The sequence below is a fragment of the Accipiter gentilis genome, chromosome 6 (assembly GCF_929443795.1).
Source record: "Accipiter gentilis chromosome 6, bAccGen1.1, whole genome shotgun sequence".
NCBI classification, from domain to species: Eukaryota; Metazoa; Chordata; class Aves; order Accipitriformes; family Accipitridae; genus Astur; species Astur gentilis.
The window spans coordinates 20,357,899-20,385,397 of NC_064885.1; the positions used below are offsets into that span (position 1 = coordinate 20,357,899).

Genomic DNA, 27,499 nt, shown 5'->3' on the forward strand with positions numbered 1-27,499 from the left:
GTTTCCCATGGGCTGATGCAGAATTGCTTCCTCAGCCTAGTGCCGATGGAAGGAGAGGGCCGTCAGGCAGAGCTGGCTCAGCCAGTCCAGGAGAAAATGCTTTGGCAAACATAATTACTGTAAGATGCAGCTCTTCTGCAGAACTCCAATAATGGAAAAAGCATCCAGACACTGAAGAGGTAAATGCAAAATGCAGCAAAAATGACTGTAACAAGCAAAACGTGAACGTCTTCACTGATTGACCAGAGACTAATTGTGGAAAGAGGAACAGTGAAGTTCAGGAACAATATTCTGACACTTCCCTACCAGGATGAAAGAGGGGAAGAGAAAAGTCAGAAGAGCACTAAGGCACCCACGTTGCTGCATGGAGCAAGGAGGGAAGCCCTCCCAGGGCCTTCACTGCAGAGCCAGCCAAAAGGCAACAGCAGGCTTAGGCCACTTGCAGACAAATTTTTACTTAGAAGTCAGGCAGCTGGAGAAGCAAGGCTGACCATGAAGATCAGACACCCACTAGCCACCCAAGCTGCAGAGGTATCTTGCTGCTTCACAGACCTCAGTTTGGCAGCAACTTCCCCACCATGGGCTGCCCTTGCGTCTCCCAGGGAAGTGCAAGGACAGGGGAAAAGCCCTGCAGAGCCTGCAGGCACAGGCAGGCTCCACAGCAGGCGGCTCAACCATGTCCCCACGCAGCTCTCCCATCACCATGAGGACGGGCCTCCACACTGCAGCATCCTCCCACAGCCTGGCTCTAAGATGCTGCCAGGCCAGCCCCTCCAATCTGGCTGTTGACAAGCAACAGCTTCATGGAGGGCATGTGCTTTTCATTCTGAACAAACACACGCTTTACAGATCAGAGGTAAAAGATTTTATTATCCCATGGATTTTTCCTAAGAGGTAAGAGTCCTACCAGACAAAATATACAAAGCATCTTATGTTTTCTTTCTAGACAAACGCATTCTCATCCTATGAAACAGTGACCACATTAGTTCACCTTAAAGAACCAAGGTTTGTCCTTACAGCTGCAGGATTGCATGGAGTCAGCATATTCAATGACTAGTTAATTCATGCAGAATAAGAAGGAAGGGGAAGAAGGTCTGTATGCTCACCTGAGTGCAAGCTTATGTTCCTAGAAATGAAGAGAAATGTGGGGCTTAAATTTACCAGTTTGTGGCACTTTCATTAAGCGAACCAATTCTCTGACCCACTTCTTGTCATCCACTCCACAATGAAAGGTTAGGGCTAGCAGCAAGTTATCGTTGGAAAAATGCAATACTAGAAAAGCAAATACCCCTCTGGCAGTGGGAAATTTCCTTACTAACCTGCATGAAGTGCACCAAGCTTAAAGCAGAATGAAACCAAAGTGTCCTCCTTTACTCATTGAAACTTAATGTTTATAGCTGACCATGTTTTACATAAAAAAAGAAATTCTCAGCCTCTAAGGACATACTAACTCCTATTGCATTACATGACCATTTTGAGATCCCATTTTGTTTTCACATAATTAACTCCCAGTATTATTACTTGAAAGTTTTATTCTAAAATATATTCCCTTTTTTTGGTTCTGCTGAGTTAATGATTATACTTGCACTTATTTTATCCTTCCTCTTCTGAAACAACAAGCTCATTTCAACAGATGGTGAACAAGTCCAGATTTGCTGGAAACCAATTAGCAAGAATGTGCCAAGTTGAAACTCACCCCATTCTTTCAAGCCAAAAAACTGCCTGCATTTCAAGAACCTAATTAGCTTTAACTATATTTACAGAACAGAGGGAAAAATATTTAATTACTCTGCAATTCTTCTGTCTGATTATCAATAGAAATGCAGTTTCATTCACACAATTTCTCTGCAGTATATTGATCAGCTGAATCTTGCCTTGTATCAATATCTGTACTACAATGGTGCCTGCAGATAATGTGATACATGGCTGGACTACAGTAATTACTATCAAAACAGCTTTCATCAGAGGAGTTATACAAGAATACACACTCTGTTAAAAAAAAAAAATCTGTTTCCACACTTGCCAGTAACTACCAGTTCTGCTGCTGATACCCCTTTGTACGTAGGCATGGCACCCTATCTGCACACAGATGGGATCTCAACAACTCAGGAAGACAGACCCCATGTGAACATAACTCATCTTCCCAAGCAAGCAAGGCTGGCCAGGACAGACAAGGCTGGAGTAAACCACCCGGCTCCACTCGCAGCCACAGCCTATAGATGGGACATCAGTGGAGCTTTGGCACCTTGCATCAAAGATTCACCTCTTTATTTACTTGAGCAAAGTGACAGCAGATCTGCCCTGGATCCACAGCCGCTGCAACTGTGTGTTAAAGGGTACGCAGCCTTGCACTTCACCCTCTGTTTTTTGGTCATGGAGCAGGGACCTGCTGTGCCATTCCCAGCCCACCTCATTGCCCCTTACCCTGGCCTCCTACCCACACTGAACACTCATCAGGATACCCTGCATTGCCCAGTGGGTCATGCTGAGCCATGCCACATTCAGGAGGAGATGTGATGAGGGGTGAGTCCAGGAGCCAGTCATAAAAAAACCCCACATAGTGGTTGCTTCCAACATTTGAAATCTGGTCTTCAGGGGAACAGCACAGAGCAAGCTGGGACCACCACAGCATGGTTTGGGCAGAAACCCTCCCTCTGCTGAGCTTTCTGAACCACCCTGTCTGTAGCCTCACAACTCTTCTTAAGTGCATCTGGTTATGTATATTTGGTCATTACATCAGCATCAAAATGGTAACCCTCCCCTCTTGTGCATACACCTTCTGTCCCAGTGCCAAGGCAGCCCCAAAGCACTGTACCAGCCTGAAATCGCTCAGCCAGGAAAAGAGTACCTATTTCCAGCACTCCTGTTTCTCAGCCACCCCTTCAACACCAAACCTGCTTCCAAAAGAGATTTCGATCCTGTGGTGTGGGAGAAGCTGCATCTACTACCATGTTATCTTCGACCACTGTGTAAATTTAAGCCCAGCAAACGTCTCAGGTAGGCCTCATCCACTGTGAGGCCATAATAGGCCCAAGAGGTTAGAGCTGCACAAGCAGGGGAGTAAAAAAAGTAAGACAGATTACCACGTCTAAAGAGAGGGCTGAGAGCATGTGTGTGCATGTGTATGAAAGCAAAGCCAAGGAAGGTTACATCTGGAGAGTGGCTTCATGACTTTTTGCAGATAACAGTTTCAACCACAAAAGTGTTTTCAAAGTGACGAATATGATGACAGTTTCCAGCCTCGCGTCGACTGATACCTAGAAGTGATTGAAAGAGAGGAGAGGGGAAATTCAACAAATTATAATCTATAAGAGCTGCAGCAAGTGGAGAAGGAAAGCAGATGAGACGCAACAGCGGAACACTGAAATGCAGCAACAACATAGCCCATATGAAAAGCAGCATAATCTGGTCTTTGGAAGAATAGCCATATTCTCTAGGCCATGGTCCTGCAGTAAGAGCTGTCATGAGCTGTGGGAGCCGCCTGGAAACAGCTGGTTTCAGCTGACAGCATCTCAGTGTTAACTCAGAGACCAGAAAGCCTCACGAAACCAGCAGAAGTCACAGGCTGGTACAGAGCACAGCTCTGAACGCAGCCAAGGAGGGCTTAAAATCACCACTCCTCTGGCAGTTTGTATGTCTGCATGCACTGATCCTGCTATGGCCTCAGCCTCTCTGGGAAACAAGTAATGCTCCCCATGCCCTTAAACTGCAAGACCTCAACTCTGGGCAGCTCTGCCAGGCAGCCACTCCCCTCTTACAGCAAACCCAGTGGTGCCCTGCTGACAAACAGGACCATGCCAGGGCTCCACAAGAGCAGCAGCCAGTGTGCCAGCAGCCCCACACACAATTGTGCAGATCCTGTTGGGAAAGCAACCACGACCTACAGCCATGGTGACTTCTGCACTCAAATGCTATCAGCACCCTGCAGCTTCCCCAGAGATCCAAACCCAAACTGACTATAGGTTCATGTTTCAGGTGAGCCTTTAAGTACACCAGTATCTAAAACCAAATAAATACAAATACTGAAATTAAGGATATATAAGGATATATTAAGGTATGTAAGATACATATTGCTGATTTTCATTAAATCATTCTAGGGTAGTCAAATGTTCTATCTTCAGAACTTTTCCCATATTATTAGGAACTTTATTAAATAAAGGCAATTTGCAGATCTAATCTGCTCTGAATAGTTGCCACTGAAGCAGGCATTTCCATTAGGAAAATTTTCCAAACTGTTCCCAACAGCACTGCTATTAGTTCAGCCTCATGAGTCCACATGTAAATGAATTGCTGGGTCCCCTAACCATTTTCTCAATATTTCTTTTAGGCTGATAGATGATAGAAACACAGCAGCCTGAACCCATTTGCTGCAGCAGCATCCCGTATTTGGGTTTAGATTAATTAGATGAGAAACACTTCAAGAGATCTCCTGTGTGCTTACACCCACAGTGAATCCTCCCCTCTTATCATGAAGAGGCCAGCAAGGCTGTAACAGCAGAAATAATGATTGTGATGTGGGGGCAGAGCGAGTGAGGACAGCTGAACACAGGAAGGCTCTTACGTCTCCTCGCACTCCTCCGCTTCAGCCTGTAAGTCTCCTTGTCGCTGCAGAGATGGTAGATGAAGGAGCCGAGCTGCTCCATGTCACTGACATGCTCAGTTGCGATCATCTCCTCCTGGATTATGTATGTCTGAGGCAGGTATGTCCCTTTCTGAAACGACACAGTTTCCACCAAAATAAAGCACAAGTGGTGCCATGATCTCCTCCTTGAACAGAACTGTCTCACACAGAGCACCAAGAACAGCCAAACTGCAGAAAATTCACTGTTTGAAGGCTCAAACTCCACTTACTGAGGCCAGTTAACATGCTTCCCTGTCCTTGCAGTAAACTGTCTCATGCTACTAGCACAGGGCACACAAAACAAATTAGATCCAAGAATTGAATATTCACATAGATGATTAAGCCAACGTAGGATCAACCCTGTTATAAACTAACCCCAGTTTTCAAGGAGGGTGTGCGAAGCTGTAACTCTGAGAGCACAACAAACCCATCTGGAGAGGGATCAAGGCTCAACCAAAATGCCAGGAACTCCACTGAAAACGTGGATTTTACACTTACTTCAAAAGGCAAAAACCAAAAATGCCAGCCCTGCTCAGATTCCAACAGTTTCCCGAGTTTTTCACATTTCCCCCTCCTCCTTGGTCCATTCAGCACAGCCACAGTGATCTCCTGCCCTTATAGCCCAGAGGAACAGGGACTAGAGATGGACACCACATTCAGAGACACTGCCCTGCATGATAGTGCTAGGCAGTCAGGGGAAAGAGAGCTCTTGGCACACCTGCATCACCCAGCAACATAATTCAGTGACTCTGGGGCAGTACAGGAAGGCAGCTCACTCCAGGGACCGAGCTGAGGCAAAGCAGCACACACGAGCTCCCTGCTGTTGGGGTGGAGGCCGCTGTGAAGACTAGGGTGATGAGTGGGGTGCCTGGTGGGGGGACATGGCAGAAAGTAACCAGGGGCTGGAAAAAATGGGGAGAGAGAAAATGGGGTACCTGGGAGCACCCTGGGGATGGAAACTACCTCTTCCCCTGCAGGAAAGAGATCTGCTTAGCACTGAAGACTCTCTGCAAGCTGATCCCTGGAAGCTCAGGGCATCTCGCAGCTGTCTGGGCACCACTGTGGCAATAAGCAGCTGTGTTACAAGGACACCTTGGGCTGGGGGGCACTTCTGAGCAGGCTAGACGCTAACTAGGCCGTGAAGCAAAGACTCACTTCTGGCCCCTTTCGCTTAAGAAGAGACAAAGAAATAAAAGAACCAGCAGATCCTGGGTCCACTATAAATGTAAACAAGGGGAAAAGCAAGCAACAACAGCACAATTTCAAATACCACCTCTTCAGTTTCCACCACAGGGCTGGTTATCTCCATAGAGATGTGCCTGGAAACACGCTGTCTTAACTTCATGCCGTGCTGTTGGGCTGGCATAGCCTACTGGATCGCTAAAGCTCTCCTCTAATGCTGGAGGACTAGACTATCAGTGGAAGTTTGTACTACACTAACACAACAGTTCTGCAAGAAATTCAATTATTGATTCTCAGTGGGAGAGTGCAAGAGAGGGCATGCGATATGTGCAGTTACTGGCAGGAGCTATCATGTTAACTCTCAAGGCTGGGGCTCAGGATTTGCCATATCCTTGAACTGTTGAGAGGGCTTAGAGAGACAGACACATGCACACAATCCAGTTTCTTCATTGTTTTGGATTTAAATAGCTGTGGCACCTGAAGTAGTCAGGAATAATCGCTCCTCCATCTCAGGACTGTGCAACAAGGACAATACCTTCAATTCTCCACCAAGAGTTTTAAGAAAACTAAAGCTTTGAGCATTTTGTGTTCGCATAAGGTGTGGATTGTCCATCATTTAACTAGGTCATCTCCAATTTCCTGCTGCTGCATGAGGGGAGCATCCCTCCATTCTTTTCTCTCATATTTATGCAGCCCTAAACTGGCTAGTTCACTAAACTGGCACACCTATACAGAATATAGCCTGTAAGAAGGGACAGAGCTGCCATTTACAGGCAAAAAAATCAGACACAAGAGGCCTGGTAATGCATACACGGTGACAGCAGGGCCAAGACGTGAGCAGGGTAGACATGCCCACACACAGCAAGGATTGCAGAGCAGGCACAGGACATGTGACAGCCACACTGCAATGGGGCACCTCAGCACCAGACTGGCTGGGGAGAAAAGTGCAAAGGAGGTTCACTGACTCCCTGTGCTGCCACAGTCTGCTGGAGCAAACCGCTGGTGTTATTTGCTGGACTATGGTTTGGTCCTAGAAACAGGACTGAAACCACTGAACATCTTCAAAAGTAAACTTTCAGCTGGAAATTAGTCTCATTTATTAGGGGCTTGACTGGATTCAGAGATGCAGGGAAGGCAAAACTGTCCAAGTCCAAGGACCAATGCAGCATCCAAACAGGAGCACTTCTGAGCAGGGGGGCAAGTCATCAGGTAATAAAGGTCCCTGCAGCAGGAAGAAATTTGCCCTCTCTGCCTGACACAGGCCACCAGCAAGGCCCTACCTGTGGACATTAAGATCACGGGTTCACAGGCTAATTCAGCTGGGGAGGGACCTCAGGGCTTTACCCAGTCTAGTCTTGAAAACCTTTAAGGATTTCAAGGAGGCAGCACAACTTCCACGGGCGACCTGTTCACTGCTTCACTGTCCTCATGGTGATAAACTTTTTCTGAGCTCAAGACCAAACTAAACACTTAAAAACAATAGGTGCATGTTAAAACCTCCACAGACAGATTAGACCCTTACCCATCCCAATGATCAGAAAGTTATTTAAACCCATATCTGCTTTGTACTCCCTTTAAAGAATAAAACACGTAAGACCATTTTAATTGTATTTTTATCCCCTTTTTAAATTTAATTTCTGATAAAGACAAAGCATCATTTTCATTGACTGTGAGTTTATACCTGTTATTTTAGGATGTGATCAGCATTCCCAATCTCTCGGGTTTTTTTCTGGGGCTCTGTTGTCAGGTTGTACAATCTTGCCTTTTCCATTTCCCTCTGCCCCAGGGCCTGGTCACCTGCCATGGTGAGAAGCTGTGGCTGGTTTGGAGCTAGTTGTAAGTAATGTGTGTTCTACCTCAGCAGGGTTCCCAGCACATTTGCCAGATGGTCACAGTGCAAGAAATTGCAAGGAAAGCTAGGAAATAAACTGGGAGTTTGACAAGGACTGGAGATCAGGCATCTTTCAAGGCACAACTTTTTGCCTCTGAGCTTTTAAAGTTCATCACGCTGCATGTAGCAGCAAGTAAGCAAAGGGAATTTAAGAAAGAGAAAGAGTTAGATTGTTAGGGGTTTTTTTCTTTTCTTTTAAACAGACCATCACAGAAGGGAGTCAGAGACCCAGGCTCAGTGCTTTGCTTTACCTGGAAAAGACTGAGATAGATATGCACCTTCTGCAGTCTGGGGTTTTTTCCTGCTGCTAAGATTAAATAACACTCTATTTTAAGATCACTGTTTCCAGTCACTGCAATTGTGGTACAGGCTTCTGAACTGAACAAACCTGCTGGTACTAAACCCAATTAGTGCCTGCTGTGAGCAAAACTGCATGAGCCCAAGTCCGGTGTTGCAACCTGCAACACTGTGGGGAGGGCAGAACAGATTCCACCCCCAAAGGGTGACAAAGCTCTGCAAATGGCAACCTGCAGCAGTAACCAAGGCAAGAGTGGAAGGAGGGAAATTTTTCTTTTTTTCCTTGATTCCTATTATCAGTAAAAACCAGAGGGAAGGAATCTGCTGCTTCTCTGCATCACCCTGGTCAGGCTGATCCATCATGCCAGTGCTACTGTACTGCCTGCAAAATTAATATTTCAGCTAAACCCCCTGAAGGCCTCGCTCTATGTGAAGGCTCAGCTCTGTCAGGGCCAAGGCTTACTTCCACAGACACAGCAGTTTTGGTTTCCCATGAGATTCTAGCTGGCACTCAGGAGCCAACTAAAGAAAAGCATGCAAAATAAACAGGATCGCAGCTGTACCTTCACGTTAACCAGCAGCTCCCACAGGTTGCGAGGAGGCATCACAATAGTGGTGTTCAGCTCGATAACGTAGCACTTATCCAGCGTTATGTCATGATAAGCTGTCAGACCCTGCATTCCAGGCAGAGAAATTTAGGAATTGAGCTCTTTGCAATGAAACGTGGCTGGGAAGATGGGTGAAAAGAGGAAATTCAGGGAAGACAGGAAATTGGTTTAAGCAACAAACTTGTCCAAGGACCTCCCTACCAAGCAAGACGTGCAGGTTGGAAAATCTCAGAGAGGGCCTTGGGAAGGAGGACAGCTCAGTAACAAGATCATCGTAGACATATGTGACACGAGCACCATGCTGGTGCACCCCAGCTCAGTCCCGTGCTACGCCCCCAAAGGCCCCAAGAGCTCCTTACTCGCTGGAAATCATGGATGATATCCGCAGGGTCGCTCCCGCCAAACTGGGGCACTGGGACATTGATTTGCTCGTAGTTCTCCTCAATGTAAATCTTCACATCTTCGTGCAACTCCAGCTGCCCTTTGAATGGCGAATACAGCGAGTCTTCATAAAGGACGCCACAGTGAAACACGCTCTCGCGGGGCAGCTGCAGGGACAAGATCCAGGTGGAGATACAACACTCACATACCCCACACCCCATTAACAGCTACAGCAAACATGGGAAGAAATGTACCCGTACTATGTAAAAAAACTCTTTTCAAACAGATGCTTGAATATATTTCAAGATCAGTCTTTTTACCAGAAAATATTCTTGATGAAGATATAATGAAAAACACCCTTGTGAAATGACCACGTCTCCCCTCCTGCTAGACGGGTCCAAAGGGAATAAAGGATTCCCTGTGGGAATCCTCCTCCTTTCACGAGGAGGAATTCAGAAAGGCAAACTGACTGCCTTACATTTCATAACCAGGCTGTTCACATCCATCCATAGACATGGCTTCCAGTAACTGCATTTTTCTACATAAGGCATATAGGCTTGGGGCAAGCAAAGCACCATTTCTAAAGGCACTTGTAGCTTGGATATGGAAAATGCACCAAAACAAACCAACTTCACCTCACGGCAAAACAGGAGCTGCTGCTCTCCAGGGCTCCAGAAGCACAAGGTATGGGTAAGAGAGCTAACGCATGGTGAGAAATCAAGTTTGAGCATAAGGATCACAGGGACGAACTGCAGCCATCGGAGACTGAGACATAAAGGCCCTGTTCCCTTGGTCTCCAAAGCATCTCTGACCTCGTTGAATGGGCTTTGCTGTGTAATTGGGTATGAGCTGTCATTTGGTATCCCAGGCAGGCAGTTGGGGTGACAACAGGTGGCCCCAAATGGACCAGCGTGCATTTCCCAGTGCCGTTCAGCACACACCAATGGTAGGTACTGACTGGGTGATGGACTGAAATGCAGGCCATAAGCCGGTTGACAACCTTCCTCAGTGTCAGCGGCTTCATCTCATAAGGAAGTGTATACACCAAATGCCCTGCAACAGGGTGCCATCACGCTATCACAGCAGTGTGGGGGAGGGTTGAGCAGCCCTATGGTTGTCACAGGGTTTCCAGATCAGGTATAAATGAGCGCAGGTGTAATGGGTTTGTGTGGTGCGTGGGTTTTTTTTGTTAGCGGGGGAGGGTCCACCGGGCCGGCTCCTGCTGGCAGCTGCTGGAAGCTCCCCCGGCTCCAGGCCGGACCCTCCTCTGGCCCAGGCCGAGCCCATCGGTGACGGTGGTAGCGCCTCTGGGAGAACACGGGGGGACCCCACGGTGGAGCAGGGGAGGAGCGAGGAGTCCTCCTCCCCCTGAGGAGGAAGGAGCGGCAGAGACCCGGGGTGGCGAGCTGACCCCAACCCCCATCCCCTGTCGAGGCGGAGAGAACCGGGAGTGGAGCTGAGGCGGGAAGGAGGGAGGGCTGGGGGGAAGGTGCTCTAAGGTTCGGGTGCCCTTCCCAGGCTCCTCCTTTGGGTTCGATTGGTAGCAAATGGAATCGATCTGGTCTCTTCCCCAAGCTGAGCCTGCCTCTTGCCCGTGACCCTAAGTGGCGAGTGATCCCTCCCAGCCCTCATCTCGACCCGCGAGCCTGCCTTGGTATTTTCTCCTCATCCCGCCAGGGGCGGGGAGGCATGTGAGCGAGCGAGCAGCTGCGTGTTGCTTTGTTACCAGCTGGGCTTAAACCACGACAAAGGGTAATAAAGCACTGATGTATCTTAAAACAAAGATTGCAAATTAATTTGAAAGCAAGAAAATTTATGAAGCAAGGGAGTGTATAAAAAGACTATATTGCCGAGCGGCTAAGTGTTGGCTGCAGAGACAAAGGCAGCCAGTGGTCTTGGGAGAACTCAGTCACTAATAGCTGCTCTGCAGCAGAACGAAGGCTTCAGTGCAAATTGATGCTCTGGGGTTTCTTGGCAAAACACTCGGCAAGCCACAGAGCTCAGCAGTTTCCTCCTTAAAAAGCAGCTCTGCCCCGTCTCATTCAACTATGCTCTGAGTCACCACATTGCTGCCAGCCCAGCACCTCAGCTAGGCCAAGTTTTGCAAAGACTATGTGGAAGAAAAGGTGCTGAATGTAATGGACGTCAAGGGCTCACCTTCCATACCATCTCCCACTTACTTTTCACTTCTCTGCCTACTTTATTAATAGTGGCACCTATTTTTGTCACACCTACACAGTTTTGCTGTGCTATGGCCTAAAAAACCTACTGCAAAAAGTTGTTCCCTTGCCTATACCTCCCTGCTCTCTCCAAGGCTTGCTCTCCCCTCACAATAAGCCATGTTTGCAGACTGCCCTACCCCTGACAGCAGTGACGTTGGGTTTAAAAGGTAGAACTGGCAGAATATTTTTATGGAGTTAAAAAAATAAAAAAGTCAAAACAAAGCCACAAGGGAGGGCAAGAGGAGGGTTTCTAGAAGGCCTTTCCTAGCAGTCGGGACGGATGTGAGCCTGAGCCCACCACTTAAGACATGCCTTGACTGCAGTGCCCAGAGGACAGGCTCCCAAGTTACCACAGTGCAAAGCAATAAAGAACAGCACCATCTCTTTCAAAGGCTGAAGCGGCTTGTCTGGCTGCTCCAGCTGAAGAACCAGCAGTCCTTCCAAACTCGCCCCTACCTGGGTGATGAAGAAGTATCTGTACACATACATCGATGCAAAGACCAAGCCCAGGAGCAGTACAAGGAGACCCATGGTCAGGTAGCACACCCCGCTGAGCGATGACCTCCTGCCCTGCACCGTGGGAGCTGGCTCCTCCTGTGAGACAAAAACAAGAGTATCTGCCAGCTGCCACTGCAAGGGATCAGAAAATCAACTGTATTTTATGCAAAGGCTGTGCACAGGTTTGCGGTGTGCAACTGAAGAAGGCAGGCACCGTCCTGAGAAGTTACTTCACATCTGACAGCATGAATAAAACACTTCTTGTGCATTTTGATCTCCCACCCCCCCAAACATACATTTTTTTATATAATATATAAAATATATTAAAAAAAAAAGTGTATGTGAACATACACATATATATGTATACTCTGCTTCCTACCAACTGCTCAGAACAAAGTCAAGCTTTGTTTCAGTGGGCAGTAAGGAGCGACTGAAAAAAAGGAAATCAGGAACTAACAGTTCCTGGCTACTGAATGTAACAGAATTTATGTATTTATACTCAAAATTTTTTGCTAAAATGCTGCCACTCTAGCAGAATTTTTCAGGGGAAATTTCTGAGGTGGAAATTACTGGTCTCAGAGAGAGACCTCCTGGCTGTGCTGGGGTGAGCCTACCCAAAGTTGATCTCAACTTCATTTTCAAGAAGATCCCAATACCTTCCAGGAATATGGTCAGAGCATCAAAAGAAAACATACTCGCCATTTTTTGTTACAGCCCTCAAAAAGGCAGTGCAAAGGCAGGGTTACCTCCTGGGGACCATTCATCCCAGCCTACGATGTTCTTGGTTTTACTACAAAAATAACCCTCCAAAATGTTAAGCAGGAGGATGTAAGGCCTTTCAGCAGCAGATGAAAGAAGCTGGTTCAGAGATGCCCCAGTTTCCACACAGAAGAGCTGAAAGCTGCCCTCAGTTGAGCAGGCAGGCAGGGGAGAGAGGCGCCAGGGAGGACTCACGCAGATTAACTCCCTCTGTGCAGTACGTGATCGGATGTGTTTGATTAGAAAGACACTCTCCACAGCTAGCCAGAGACCAGTATGAACTGGAGGAACAGTTTTAAAAGCAAACAACAGCCTCTTATCACTTTTTAAAGAGATGTTACTCCAGGGTAACATGGCCAAAACCTGCAGGGTGGTGCAGGTGCTGAAGGCCCAAGGGGAGATGACCCTAGGTCCCTGCCACCCTCTGGTGGTATGTGATCAGCTCTGCCCAGCAGAGCTGGCAGCAAACACCTCTTTCCCCTTTGCCCACCATGGAGCTGCCCTTGTGAGAGCAGCAGTTCAGCCCCAGGCTTGGAGGTATCAGATCACTCCTGCCCTGAGACTAGAGCACCCCACCATCCCTGGGGCACCCATGGGGAGCCCACCAGGCAAGGATCCCCTCCACCTTCCCAGCACCTGAGCTCCAGCGAGGTATGGAACAGGGGCAGAGCCAGGGTCCTGCAACCCCTCTGCTATCTGCTTCACACCCAGCCAACGTGGAATGCTCTAGCCATTGACTTTTTCTTTTCTGGCCACATACAGACTGATAATTGCAAAGACCAAATTGCTTTGGGAGAGCTACAATTCCAGCACACCTCCAGGAGAAACTAATCTATATTTATTTCTCCTTCATCCCAGCTGTTGAAAGATCTGCAGCACCTTTGCTCACTGCCAGCTCTCTACACTGAAGGATCAGTGTAACCAGTTTGTTGCTGCTCCTCCAGCAAATAAAGGGATGAGCAAACTGAAGAATACCACATTTTAAGTTCACTTCCAATCTTTCCCTGTCTCTCCTCCTGCAGACGAGGGGCAGCAACTGTGAGAAGCCACAAAAAAAAAAAAGTCACATTACTAGAGGAAGTTTAAAGGCTCTCTGACATGAACTGGTAGGACAAGAGAGTCATGCTGCATGTCAACTGTTTCACAAAAACAGATTTCCCCAGATACATGTCATCAGAGAAAGAGTGCAGACAGTGGGGGTGAAGAGGAACGAAAAGATCTCCTGCTACTGACACTGAAGCAAGGCTGAGAAAATGTTTAATGCTCCACAAGCGAATTACATCCAAAAGATGCCAGGTTCCCATGATGGATAATGCACTGCTCACTTCCTCAGTGAACTGCAAGTGCTAACCCCATGGAAAGCTTGGGGAGAGGGTTCAGAAGGACACAGGGACTCAAAGAGGAAAACAAATACTCCCAGTAAAAAAAAACCCTGTGATTGAAGAATGGTAGGGAGGGGCAAATAAGCCCTTGGTGGTTTGCTATTTGCTAAAGCAGCTCTGTGCTCTTTGCACAGCCAAAGACAGAGTGAGACATCCCACCTCTCACTGCCAAAGGATATGAGTTCAGCTCCCTACAAAGGATTCAATGGCTTCAGGAAAAACGCCTGCATTTTGCATCTTGGGAGAAGGTAGGGGAAGTGAAGGAGAGCTTTGCCCTGGGACAAGTTACAAAACACCAGGAAAAATTAAAAAAAAAAAACTCAAATTCTGAGCGGGGAAAGAAAAACTCAGCAGCAACCATTCTGATGGAGCGGGGATTAAGGCAGTGAGGTTAAAAAATGCTGCCAGGCAGGCCAAGGGGAACAATTAACCACAGTCCTGCAAAATATTGCATAAAAATCACCTGCACAAACCGTCACTAAAATATGCATCTCCATCCCCCAGCCCAGCAGATTGAAAGGCCATCAGCCGTTGTCACTGTGAATGAATTACAATTTAAAAGCAACTACATGCGAGTTGGCACTTCGGCTTCAGGCTGGAGGCATTCTCCGTGCTGACAGCCTGTGGACGGTGCAGCGCGCAACCTGCTTTAGCAGCATTTCACCCAGGATAACAAATCTTTACCAGGCTGGAAAAATCCAAGAAGCTTCTTCCACAGGCTGCTGCACCACTCATGCCACAATGTACCTCCTGCCCACAGGACTGCCACTCCCTGCAGTTGAAATGTGGGTATTTTAAAAAATGGGCAATCCATTGCAGCTGATTTCCATCTGTTCTTGCCATAGGAACACCTGGCTCTCCAGCAAGGGAGCAGTTTTCCCCTAAGCTAACCTTATCACAAAGAGAACCAGGCAGTCCCAGCAGCAAGCTGCAGGAAAGCCATCCGTGCCAGAAAGACACCAGGACAAACCAGCAAACCAAACCACGCACCACGCTCATGCCACGTGGCAGACTCTGCAGATTTGGCAGCATTGCTGGTCTCCATGAATTTTGGTGGTGGGGAAAAGAATTAAACTCAGCAGCAGGGTTCTCCTGAAGAGCAGATCACACCTTCGAGACATGCATTTCCACTGAAGACAAAAAATCAAAATATTAACACACAAAAATGCTGCACATTCACCAGATGTTTAACAATATTCCGTAAGAATTCACTAACCAGATACTCTTCTTGCAACAAGCCATCCTACTAATTCTCTGCCTCAAAAAACTATGGATTTTTTTGGCCAAGAGAAATGGCAAAAGTTGGTGTCAAAACCATCCCTGGGAAGAGGCAGAGACAGGTATTTCAGTTCAGCAAATGGGCTTTCCTTTTGTTATCATTTTAAACATGATATTCCAACAGATGGGCATATTTTACACAAAAATCAACATAAGGTCCTTCCTCCTCTCTCTGGGCGGTGCAGAGGACAAGCACTCATTTGGTCCTCCATGAACAAACAGATAGAGAAGTGACAGCAGTGGAAGAAGAGCATGATGTCCCATGGTCCAGGCGCTATAGATGTACACAGAAGGAGGATGCACAGACAGATCCACAGCTCTGTGGAGTATCCTTCTGCTATTTCAGGGCAGGAAAACCCTGCCGCTCCATGCGATGATCCTTTCTTTGCTCCATATTTCTTGGCACCACCACATGCTCCAGCACCAGTGCAGGCAGCAGAAGCCACTGCTGTGCTGACCCTATAGAAAGGGCTGGGCTGGCTTCCTTTCCACTGGGAAAACTGAAAGAAGCCGTGGGCAGAGCTCCTTCCCCTGCACAACCCGAGGGGAAGGCACAGCTCGCTCTTCTTCTGCATGGGCAATGGGGGAAAGCAACCATCTCTCAAGAAGAGTGCCTGCGTATCTTGGTTTTCCGCCAGGCATTGTCCTGCTAATACTTCATCCCACTGGGTGGGAGACAGAGGAAGCTCCAGCATGCAAGCCTGGAAAACCAGACATGCTGACTCCGCTCCAGTTTGCGGGCATGATTGCTTCACAGACACTCAGCCCAGTGCCTGGCAGCAGACAAGATACTGGAATATAAAAAGGAATTCCTTTCCTTGGATAAAAGAGGCTCTTCACTACGCTTCAGCACCCTGCCTGCTTGCAGGGCTAGCACAGGAGCAGAGCACAGCCGGCAGATACCTAGATGGGAGAGGATGAAGTTATGATACAGACCATTTGGTAGAGGAGGCTTGAAATTAACCTGAGGGAGGAGAAAAAGTCCTAATTCAGTCTTCGTGGGTTTTCTTCAGAATTTCAGGTCTTGCTGAGGACATGATGAAAATGGCTGGTGTCCTGTTATCCCTATTTGTTACTGAATGGCTAAGGAACATCTCTACTACAAGGGGCTGGGGGACAAAAGCCTGGCTGTGCTTTACAGGTACAATGTCCGGTCCATAGCATGGAAATCAAGTCCAAAGGCCAGAGTAAGACAGAGCAGGGAAACCGTCAATGCCTGCCAAGCACTGCCAAGGGCACCTACTGCTGAGCAAACCCTCCTGGCTTCACGGCACTGAGCCTTTGGACACACAAAACTAGTAGGAGCTGCTAGCAAGAACCACACCCAGTGACATGCTGCCTTTGATATTTCTCATGAATACAGTACAGGGTTATGAAAAATAGATATTTGATTCTATTGCTTCTTCATCACCAATGTCTTCCTGAAGATTACAGAAGTGAGGAAATTAAAGGTGTCATATCATGCCTTGTTCTCTCCTGAGTTGCACACTGCCTTGGCAGACATGGACTCAGTTCATAGCACTTTCCTGCTTTGGGAACAGCTGAGTTCTCCACAAACCACTTTCCCTGCATTTCTGAAACACACAGGTTTGAAATCTTTCATTTTAGGTGTAGCAGGGCCTGACAAACAGGAGACAAAGCTCAGCAAGTGTCTAAATATACACCCCCAACAGGCAAAGAAGCTTGGGGTGACTAAAAATAGCAGATATGATTTTGATGACTGACAAGTGAGGAGAGAAATGCGATGCAGAGTAAATACTCAAAGGGACGTGGTTTGGAGATGAGTACTGTCTGAAAGGCAGCAAAATATGTCATCGCTCTCTGGGAAGTTGCTTGTTTCAAGGGAGCAGCAGCCTGAGCTCTCAATGTAGAAGATGTACTGACGTAACTACAGACACTGCCACAGGCAGCCACGGCTTCTTCAAAGGATGCAGGCTCGAAACCTAAGAAACCCACATCAGAAAATCTAACTAACCTCACCGTTTACTCATTTCTGGTAACTAAAGGCCAATATAGACTATGGGAAAAGAAAAAAAATCAGTTCAAAGTCTCTACCTCCAGCACATCAAGTCCCATATTCACAGTCAAAATCAGTTACTGCTTTACAAAATTTAAGGACTTTCAATAGCAGCATCTCCATTGACTTCAGATGGAAAAACCCCACAGCTGACTGCTGGAAAACTGCATTGCTGCTGCAATAGGCATAAGCTAGTACAGACTGACCTCTCCTCTGATGTGCTGAGCCTGGCTTTGAGTGTCACCTCTCAGGATAGCGACCCCCCATGTCCTCACCAGCACAGGCTGCTCTTCTTGCACATGAAGCAAAGCCCCCTCATCCAGCCACCCCACAGACAGCATCCCTACTGCCTGCAGGTGCTGGGCACTGCCAGCACCTACTGCTGCTGCTCTGTATGAGAAAAAGCACTGGAGAGTTTGTGGGATAAATTGTAGAGCAAGGAGATCCAGACCTGCCTCTCGGAGACAACCACTCCTGTATTTAGGCATTCAGATCCAGGGGAGCTTGGTGGTGAAGAGCCCCCAGGGATGGCCAGAGCACGCAGGGGTGGCCAGCTAGGGTTTGAGACTGGAGCACTTGCCAAGCTAGAGCTCTGGAGAAGGAAACTGAGAGACTATGCACAGGGAAAAGGCAGACGAAAGGAAGACAAGACGGGGGAGAGAAATGGAGAGAGAGAAATCATCGCAGCAAAGGCAGTTCATCCTTGCATCCACCAAAGCATCTCCCATGCTCCAAAAAAAAAGGCTCCTCTGCCACATGAACAAAAAAGGAGTCCTGTCCTCAAGAGCAGTTACACTTGGAGGGAGGAAAGGGAGTGAAATGAGGAGAAATACCAAGTGACACCAAGGGGGGAACAGTGCCTGGGCCATCGCCCTGGCAGAGAGTCACAGGGGTCAGTGCTCAGCACTAGCAATGAGATGCCTCTGAACAAGCCCGTCACCTGGAAGGAAAGTCCTTCCAGGTCAGAAAAGAAAATAATGTGTGCATGCCTGGGGAGGGGAGAGAGAGATACACACACATATATGGCATACAGTTTCCGAGGCAACTGAACTCCCTGCACACTGTACTTGAGCAGTGCTTGTGCAGGGCACACAGCAGCATTTCCACAGAGAACACAACTGATGGCTTTTGGACTCAAAGACGCCTGGAAGCCAAAAAAAAAAAAAAAACCCAAAAAAAACCCAAAGGCATGTAATTAAGAGACTATCACAGTCGAAGGCAAAAAGGTTGCAATAAATGAATCTAATCACATCTTTAAACGACAATGACACCACAGCACATGACTAGCAATAAAGCCACCTGCCTCAGGAGTCCCTTCGCAGCACTGGAAATTAGAATATCAAAACCAACCACTGGCTAATTAAAACCCGCAGCTTTGTTGCTATATGACAAGGACAGCAGGATGTTAAAAACACAGCCTAGCATATGGGAGCTCCTAAGTGCTCAGTGATCATATTTTCCTTCTCCCCTGTCAGCAAGAGAGATATAAGCCCCCCCTCTTTTCTCCTTTTTCCATCCTCTTCTGAAACTAGGGGCTGTTTCTCCTCCCTCTTTGCATAGGGTTGAGGAATTCATTTCCATATTTTTTTAATTTTATTTTTTGGCAGAGGCACAACAACTGCCAGCTGGAGTTTTTCCAGCCTCCCTCTCCTCTTTCCCAGGAGTAAAACCATTCACAGCATTAGCAGAACCAACAAAGCCCCCTGTAAAAATACAGCTATTCTTACCAGGCACACAGCTAAAGCCGCAAGTGTCACACTGAACAGGCAGAGAGGAAATAAACAGCTGTGATAGAGAGGCAAAAAATGTCCCAACCTGGGTGTTTAACAGCCTGACTGCCAAAATACGGTGTCTGATCAATGGCCTGATTTCCAGATATCAACAGGAACTGCACCCACTCAGTGTGACAATGGGGAAAAATCAGTCCCTGCCCCCGGGGCAGCTCCACCACCACAGCTGAAAGGCTCTGGAGCACCTGGGCAGACCTCACCTGGGAGAAGGAAGGAATCAGAACAGCCAAGTGAAGGCCAGGGGTTTTCTGCAACCCTGAAGTGGAAGGTAGCATTAAAAGAATAGGAATTTTCCTCAGCAGAAGAATGAAGGTTAAGCTTTGGCATTGGGTCTCAAAACCTATCTAGAGCAATTAAAGACAAAAAGGCAGCTCAAGCAAGAGTGAAGCACAGCAGCTGCTCTGGGAATAGGGGAAGCTCTTAAATTGAGGGGTTGGCAAAGTTAAAGAGAGACTTGATTCAAAGATAAAGACATATACAGGTGGGCAGACACCTGACTTCTTAAAAGACCTTTGACCAATGCCAAAAATATGAAAGAACATTGATAAACTAAGGCAAGGAAAGGCCAACAGCTTTCAGCTTGTTCTTCGTGTAGCTGAGTCTTCCCTCTCCTCCCAGGTGAAGAGAAGCTGCTAACAGCTGCCCACAAAAAGAGTCTGCTTCCTTCCACCTTCACATGTGGCTTGGGAAGAAGCAAGCCACAAGCTTGACTGCCCACCAAAGTGACAAGCTGTCCTGTGGCAGGAAAGTGGGACCATGTGCTTGGGAAGGAGCTGGACAGACTTCCCTTCCAACAGCCACACACTCACTTTTTCCTGGACTAAAATTGTACAATTGCTCCAATAGAAAACAAACATACCTACCAACCTGTGCAAGAGGCCCGGTGAATCCTGGGCATAAGCCAAGAGCTAGCGACAGATTTTTGCAAAAGGTGTGAAGGATCAGGTGCTCTCTCAACATATTTGAAAGCAGAAAATGTGACAGGGAAAAGACCTCCACACACACCAAAAGGTTTCACATGATTTCACCATCAGTGACAGCTTTGGATCCTAATGAAGCACCAGAGCAGAGCAACAGTTGGGCAGAGGACTCACTTGAACACCGCCACTGGGCTATAACCACTGCTTCCCTGCAGGAAGCTCCATGTCCAGATAGTTTTGGAGTCCATGCAAACATACAATTTAAAACGATAGCACCCACCTTTGAGCTTCTACAGTCAGGCAGGCGGAGATGGTCAAGAGCAAATTAGCCAATTTGGATGTCACCTAGGGCAAGCCAAGCACTGCTGATCTGGTTGTGGCCAATTAAGTCATCACTGTCCCACCTCACTCTTTCACTAGAGGTGACTGATTCTCAAAAGGCTGGTAGAAAGGAGGACACAGCCATGCCCAAGACGCTTACAAGCTGGAACAGCCAGGGTACTGTCTTCTGCTGTCTCTGCAGAGAGTGGGCATCAGAGCTGTAAACCCATACTGTTCGCTTCAAGCAGAGGGGTCAAAGTCCAGCGTTTCCTGGAGTACAAGCTGAAGCATCTTAACGAGGAACCAGATTTCAGGTTACAACATTTGCCTGTTCCCTGAAAACCAGGACTTACACAGTATCACACCACAAAATGAAGTCACTGCTCCCTTTCAGAACACTGACTGATTACCTCTTCTCCCAGCAGCAGCGTAGGAAAACCCTGACAGTCAGTCCTACACTCGAAAATTCACCACAAAGAAACAGTGTCTAGTTTAACAACAGCAAGAGAGAGGAGGCAAATTTACCCTTCTCTGCTTTGTTGCTCAAACTGACTTCAATGATAGGGCATGGCAGCAAGGAAGACAACTCTGCAATGCAAGTACAGAGGGATGAATTAAAAAAAAGAAAACAAAACCCCTCAACACTGTCCTCCCTCAAATGGCAACACTGTCATTAAAAAAAGAACAAAATCCCCATGCCTAGGTTCCCACACATCACCTTGGAAGAAAATACCCATCCAGAAGCGAAAATGCCTTTTCCATCTCCTGTAAACCCAATAATGAGCAAAGATTTGGTAGCACAGAAGTAGGAATTGCAAAACTGCACACAAGGACAACTCATCCTCTGCAGATGCTCCAGCTCTCCAGACCTAGAAGCAGGGCTCTGCTGTGGAGGAGCTCCCCTCCTCTGAGCAGCCATAGACACAACACCTGCCAGGCCACCTCTTCGCAAACCTCCACGCCAGCAGCACGCTGCAGTGACAGGGTGGAAACCAGCGTTCTGCGTATCACTGCACAGCACTGGGCTTCTTACAGCAGAGCAAGGATGTATTAATACATGCAGTGTGTGCAGCAAAGCCTCCACCTCATACTTACGTTTTGTTCATTTTTACCCTTTAAAGGTGCTTCTTTTTAAAGATATTTCTTGGTTTTCTGTGTTTTGCCAAAGAAATTGCTGCACCCAAAGGGGGTAAACGCAGCAGGTTCTTCCCACATAGAGAGCACCTACATGCAAAGCTGCGTTGGCTTTGGCTCTCCCCCAGCTTTGGGAAAATGCACACCTCTAGACAGACATTTCAAGTTTCTCCATCTCTTCAGTCTACATCTCCTTCATCAGTGAGCTCCATGTTTCCAAATTCAGTCACATTTATAACATTTTTGCTAGAAACAGTCATTCCCTCTCCTAACTGCCCCACCAGTTTTAGCCAGATCCTTTGTCATGCTCAGCTAGAATATCAAATATCCATGTCCAGAGTCCGGTAAGATACTCAAGTCTAGTATTTCACTAGAGCAGATCGTGTAAGGGTCCGGAGATGTTTTTTTCCAATTCAGTCCTTTTCCTCTGCTTCCAAGGCATTCCCAAACCACAGAGGACTGAGAACCAGTGGCAATGCTTCTTTTTAAGCTGCTGACTCCATACAGGACACAAAAAGAAGTCATCACTTCAGCCCACATGGATATGGGAAGGTTGGGCAAAGGCCAGGAAAAACCTTCTGTTACAGGAGGCAGCTTCCATGTTTAGGTCACTAAATCAAGACCTCAACATGGTGAAAATACCCACAGCTCAGGGGCATGAAGCCTGGACTCAAGCCAGCAAACATGTCAATGAGCATAAACAATCCACATTGCTGCCAGCTAGTTTTTCTCTTTCTCTCTGGATTTACAGCTTGCTTTGTGAAAAAGCCTGTTTAAAAGACTTTTCCTCACATCCCCTTCCCTCACCATCTGTCTTCCACCTCACAGCACCCTGCAAGGAAGTCAGTCACAAAACCCAGCCCTTCATTGGCACAGCAGCTTCTACCAAGCTGGTGTGATTCCACTTTACAGGGCTGGCAGAGATGCCTGCATGGCCAGCAAGAGCCACTGCCTCTCCACCTGCCCCATGTGCTGGAGCCCAGCTCTGGAGCATCACTGCTCATGATGCACCGGTACCTCTGGGAAGACCAGAAGCAGCATTGCTGCCTATCCTGCTCTGATCTGCTGCCACCTCCCATGAAGCACATGTCCTCTTGTCTTGTTCAGGCAGATGCAAAGCAGTCACGGCTCACATGCTTGTCTGAGTGCAAGAAAAGGCAGGGGAGTGGGAGCACAGCAACACCCCCAGCAGCAAGACACTATCTGTCTGCTAAGAGCTCTGCATCCACAGTGGACCTGCTCCTCACTGGGGAGTTTCACAGTGGCAGTGACAGGAAGGAGAGCTTCCCAGGCACCAGAGAAGCAGCCGCCCACCCAGACAATACGCTCCCCAAGGGTTTCAGGGCTTTCCCCTGCTATTTCTGTACAAACAGGGCAACAGCGCTCAGTGCAGGAGCTGCCACTGGCTGCCCAGGGAGCGGCAGCCCTGCAGCCAGGAGGTTGAGGCACCCCACCAGATGGTCATGCTGAGGTGCAGCCTACAAAGAGACTACACAGAGACAGAAGGGTTGGACAGATCCAGCGCCAGACAGCAAGGAGCTCCTTGTAGGAAGCTTTTCCATATGACCAGGAAGGACGTGATCCAAAGCCCACTGAATGGAAGAGTCTTGTCAAGTCTTGGGGAATGCGGACGAGTTGAAAGGCACGAAACCAAAGCCTTGTATTACCACAACCAACCCACAGAAAAACATCAGTCACACCCACAGGACACCATTGTATGCACCCTGGAAAGCCCCTCACAGCCCCCAGGCCTATGACCCACTGCCAAGGTGTTTCCAGCAGGCTTGCCAGGCCTGTAGGTATGGAGAGAGCTCTCCCAGTCCTCCTGCTTCACCCATAAAGCCCTTATCTCCCACCAGCCAGACCTAGCAGTCACGGCCTGAGCAGACATCGCCCTCCCTTCAACGTTCATCCTTCTGGCAAGCCAAAGATGAACACAATCACACACGCCATCTCAGCACAGCCTTTCCCAGATGCAGGACAATAGGTTTTGCTTTCTGCTTCCTCTACCAACAGGTTTCTGTGAAAGCAACCTCCAGTGCACACAGATGTCTTCCATCATGCGCAAACCATCCCAGTCTCCACAAACACCTTGTCTGTGCTGCAGCATTTGCTGTAAGGTACGATTCACTCCAGGCCAGCAGGGAGGAGTGTCTAGCAGAGCCCTTGGCCAGGGCAGCTGAGCAGCCAGTCTGCTACATACAGAGCAAGGGGGATGAGAGGTGCCTCTCCCCTCCAATACTTATCATTTACATCTCGTGAAGCAGAAGATTTTAATGAAACCCCTTCTCCTCTGGCTCTCACAGTCTCTGTAGAATAACTAGCTGCAAGTATTAGAGGGTTTACAAGGAATTGACCAAAAAAAGAACCCAAACCAAATTTTGACTGGAGAGCTCCAGCCATCAGTTTTACTTGATTCCTGTGGATTTCAACGTCCATCACAAATGCAAGGAGCATATTTCCCAGCACAGTTAAAGACACAGCTTATGTATTTATTTCCATTTCAGACTGTAAATCTGGAGTTCAATTAAAACTCACTGAATACTAGTTTGCATTTGAAAAAATATTTTCCAATGAACACAACAAATTTTTTTCTGACTGAATCTCAAACTGCCTTCTGCTCGAGGCTGCTACATCCTCCCAGCTCCTACAAGATTGTTTCTTTTATAAGTCATTAAAATGTTGCCATTGCTTCAAAATTACATGGATTTTTCTGACAGAGTTCAAACTGCATATTCTTTCCAATCCAAACTGAGCTGCACAGGGGGGAAACAAGGCTCAGCACATGTGAACTTGCTGCCAGGACTCCTCACCTACTACTTTTCAGGACACATTAGCATCACAGACATCTTCCTGCCTGCCACATCTTTGCATTCATGGAGCGCCTGCCAAAATTCACAGGCTGCGGAAGCTGCCGCTGAATCATTGCCCAGCTCTGGCTCCTATCACTGGGATTGAAATTGTGAGATCAAAGAGGAAAGGAATGAAGAGCATCTTGTTTGCATGTCACCAATGCCATTTTGCTGCGAGGCAGCTAGAGAAAGACACACACAGACAAGAATTATTGGCAGCAGGAGAGAGAGCACAGCAAGAAAGCCTGGCTACGGAAAGACCAACCCCACAAGTTGGGTGTTTTACAAAGCAGCACACTCCCGCGGTCCAGCTAAGTACAAACTACACCAAAGAATCCAGTGTCATAGGTGCCCTGAAAAACAGCATCAGGAAAAGGCCACCTTCTTGTCAGTGGATGTGCTGCTCCCTGGACACCCTCATGCTGCACTGACTCACCCCAACCTGCTCCTGCCCTTCTGTCACAGGTCTTACGCTGATTTTCTTACATGCCTATCCGCTGGAATTAAGAGACTGTTGAAGAGTCTTTGTTCTAAATTCATATTTTTAAGTTCCTCTATAGTTCACATGGGCTTAAAAGAACAACATTGTGCCCCCCACGAGTCAGAGAGAGGCCCAAGGCAACGTAAAGAACCTAAAATTTATTATTTGTTACCTAAGCCAATTCCATTCATCTGGCAGGACCTGAATCGGAATAATTTTGATTGCTGAGATCTGGCAGCACTAATGATGGAAATAAGCTTCTGTCACTTTTATTTTTTATTAATTTTTAAACCCCTTTTCTCACAGTGCTCGTGAGAAGGAGCTGGATCCTGCCCGAGCTTATGCACAACTGGCAGAACAACCGACTTCCCAGATGCGGAAAGCTGGTTTAAAGGCAGCATGAGCTGGAAGTCCAGTGTGATAGTCAGCTTTCAGGGTTGAATATCAAAGGTGGGAAGAAACCTGCCACCTTCTTTTGTTTGTAATTAGGAAAGATGAAGTCTAGAAATCACTGAGAGATCACAGCTGGCCACATTCCCCCATTACAGGTTTCTGTACAGCTTCTAGGTGTTAAAGTAATAGATGCAATCATGACAGACAGAGCACATTCAGACACTAACAGCACAACTGAGAGCTGCAAGCACATCTGTGCATGATGTATAAGCAACTCCCTGAACTGTCTGCAGAACTGAGCAATCTCCTGAAGCCCCTACTGCAGAGCAACTCTCCAGGGCAGGTAATTCCCACTCGCTTGGTAAGACACATGAGGAGGGACACTCTGCACTGCTGCAGGAATGGAGCAAAACCACAGCTCCTCCATAGTTTTTTGAGTCAGGGAGATACTACGGTTCATCAAATGGCCAAACTGCACGCACAGTCTGAGGCATTTGAGGAATACAGAACTGCCATTTAAGTCTCCTGCTCTGAGACAGAAGCACTGTAACAAGGCAGACTTGATGCTGTGGGTCAGGCCCACCTCTCTGGACAAGACCCTCCCACTACGCAGTGTGGTATTTACCCCAGCAGGTCCACCCTCACAGAGAAGCCTGCAAGCAGGGGGTTCTCTAGCACAAGAGACTTCAGAAACACTCAACTCCTGGCCAAACACAACAGTGTCCCTTTCACCTTCCCCTCCTCAAGAGGGGCACCAGCCATACCACCACTGCTTCATGCCCAGCACCGCCTGCCAGTGCCTGCCCGTGACTCAAGCCGTCTGGATGGGACTCGACATAACTCTACCCCAAGGCCCCAGCCATGCTCTGCATCTGCTAGGGATGCCCCAACGCCTTCATTCACCTCACGCCTGGCAGGATCCCAACCTCTGCAGCCATGTGCACTCGTTCCCCACTGATACCCATCACCTGAAGCCAACAGAGCAATTCAACTTCAGCATGTCAACTCCCATCTTGAAAACTGCAAAACATCCAGAGAGCTGCACATGCTCTTATCTCCTTGCTTCTCATCCTGCTCCAGCACCAGCCGTTTTGTTCCTCTCGCCTCTTCTCCATGCCAACCCTAAGCCTCCAGCGATGTTAGAATTTGAAATCCACCCACGAATGATCTATCCCAAATCACAATCCCCCAGGCAAAACCACCTAGACCAAAGGGATGAGTTCTGACGCCACCTGTCCACACTGGCCATTTACTTCAGTGCCTAAGGATGGCGGCTCCCTGTAATGGTGCAACTCCCCTGCCCCATCCCCTCCCTGCTTCTCCAAACTTCCGATGCCTTCGCACCCTCTAGGAGATGAACTAACATCCATCAAACCGGACGCTTTTATCTTTCCCTGGGCGCCTCTCCGAAGAGGAGCGAGCACCGAGCTGACACCCGACCCCGCGCACGCACCTTCCTGCTCTCATCAGCCCTAACTTCGCAGAAAAGGGAGAAGACCCGGCGCAAAGAGGGCTATCACCGGCGGCCCCCACGGGGGCCGGGTCGTACAGCCCGGGCCGCGGCGGCCGCCCGCCCGTCCCCGCCCGCCCCGCACTCACGGCGCCCGGGGGCAGCAGCACGGTGCCCGCCACCCCATCGCCCCCCTCCTTCTCCTTCTCCGGCTTGAGGGCCGCCGGCGGCTGCTGGACACCGATCTTCACCATGGCCCCGCGCCGCCGCCTCCCGCGCCGCCGCCGCCCGCGGCAGCGGCACCGGCACCGCCCCGGGGAGGGGCCGCCGCCGCCGCCCCCGCCCCGGCAGACTCCCCGGTGGGACCGGGGAGAGGGCTGTCCCCCCAACCCAGCCCCACCCAGGGCTGCGAAGGCAAACGGGCGTTTGCAACCAGCGGAGGGTGCCGGGGGGGCGGGGGGTGCCGAATGCAGCACCGTCCGAGTCTCGGGCGATAAAGCCGCCCTCGGGGATCTGCCCGCCGACAGCACCCACAGCTGCTTCCCGACCTGAGCCGAAAGCCACTCGCTCCCCCCACCAGCCACCGTCAGGTCCTGCTTTAACACAGCTTTCGGCTGCAGGTCTCGAGCCCTTCCGCAGGTGTAGGGTAGGGAGGGTGCAGCAGCAGCCCCAGGAAGCCCTGGCTGTTGGCGGTGCTAACTTTTTAGTACTGAAGTGCCACTGCTGAAATGGGGTCAGCGAACATTAGAGAACAAAGCAAAACAAAACTAACAACCCACCAAGCCTGAAGACGCATCAGCCTGGAGCAGATGCACACAGAGAGCAGAGGTTGCTCTGGGGAAAGCTGGGAAAAACCCAGCTGCTGTTCGTTTCAAGGCCTGAGACCAGAATCTGTAGAGGAACCGAGAGCATTCAGGTGGTCTCTCCCTCAGGATCAGCTCTGGGCAGCAGAACAGATGGATTACCTTCATCATAAGGGATGGTGACAATGATCTAGAAAAAGCCCTTCCTGACAGAAGCAG

At 48.5% G+C, this 27,499-nt stretch overlaps 1 protein-coding gene across 2 annotated transcripts; it reads right to left on the reverse strand.

Moving 5' to 3' along the window:
- Window positions 1-859: 859 nt before the first annotated feature.
- ITM2C (integral membrane protein 2C) lies at window positions 860-26,781 on the reverse strand. 2 transcript variants are annotated; one of them, XM_049803403.1, is made up of 6 exons: window positions 26,627-26,781; window positions 11,659-11,796; window positions 8,959-9,147; window positions 8,555-8,665; window positions 4,562-4,712; window positions 860-3,257 (listed from the first exon to the last, which is right to left on the reverse strand). In XM_049803403.1, exons 1-6 carry the CDS (start codon window positions 26,729-26,731, stop codon window positions 3,166-3,168), a joined length of 786 nt encoding a protein of 261 aa, XP_049659360.1. In that variant the 5' UTR covers window positions 26,732-26,781; the 3' UTR covers window positions 860-3,165. The 2 variants fall into 2 exon arrangements, with proteins under 2 accessions (XP_049659360.1, XP_049659361.1); XM_049803404.1 differs by lacking the exon at window positions 11,659-11,796.
- Window positions 26,782-27,499: the final 718 nt, after the last annotated feature.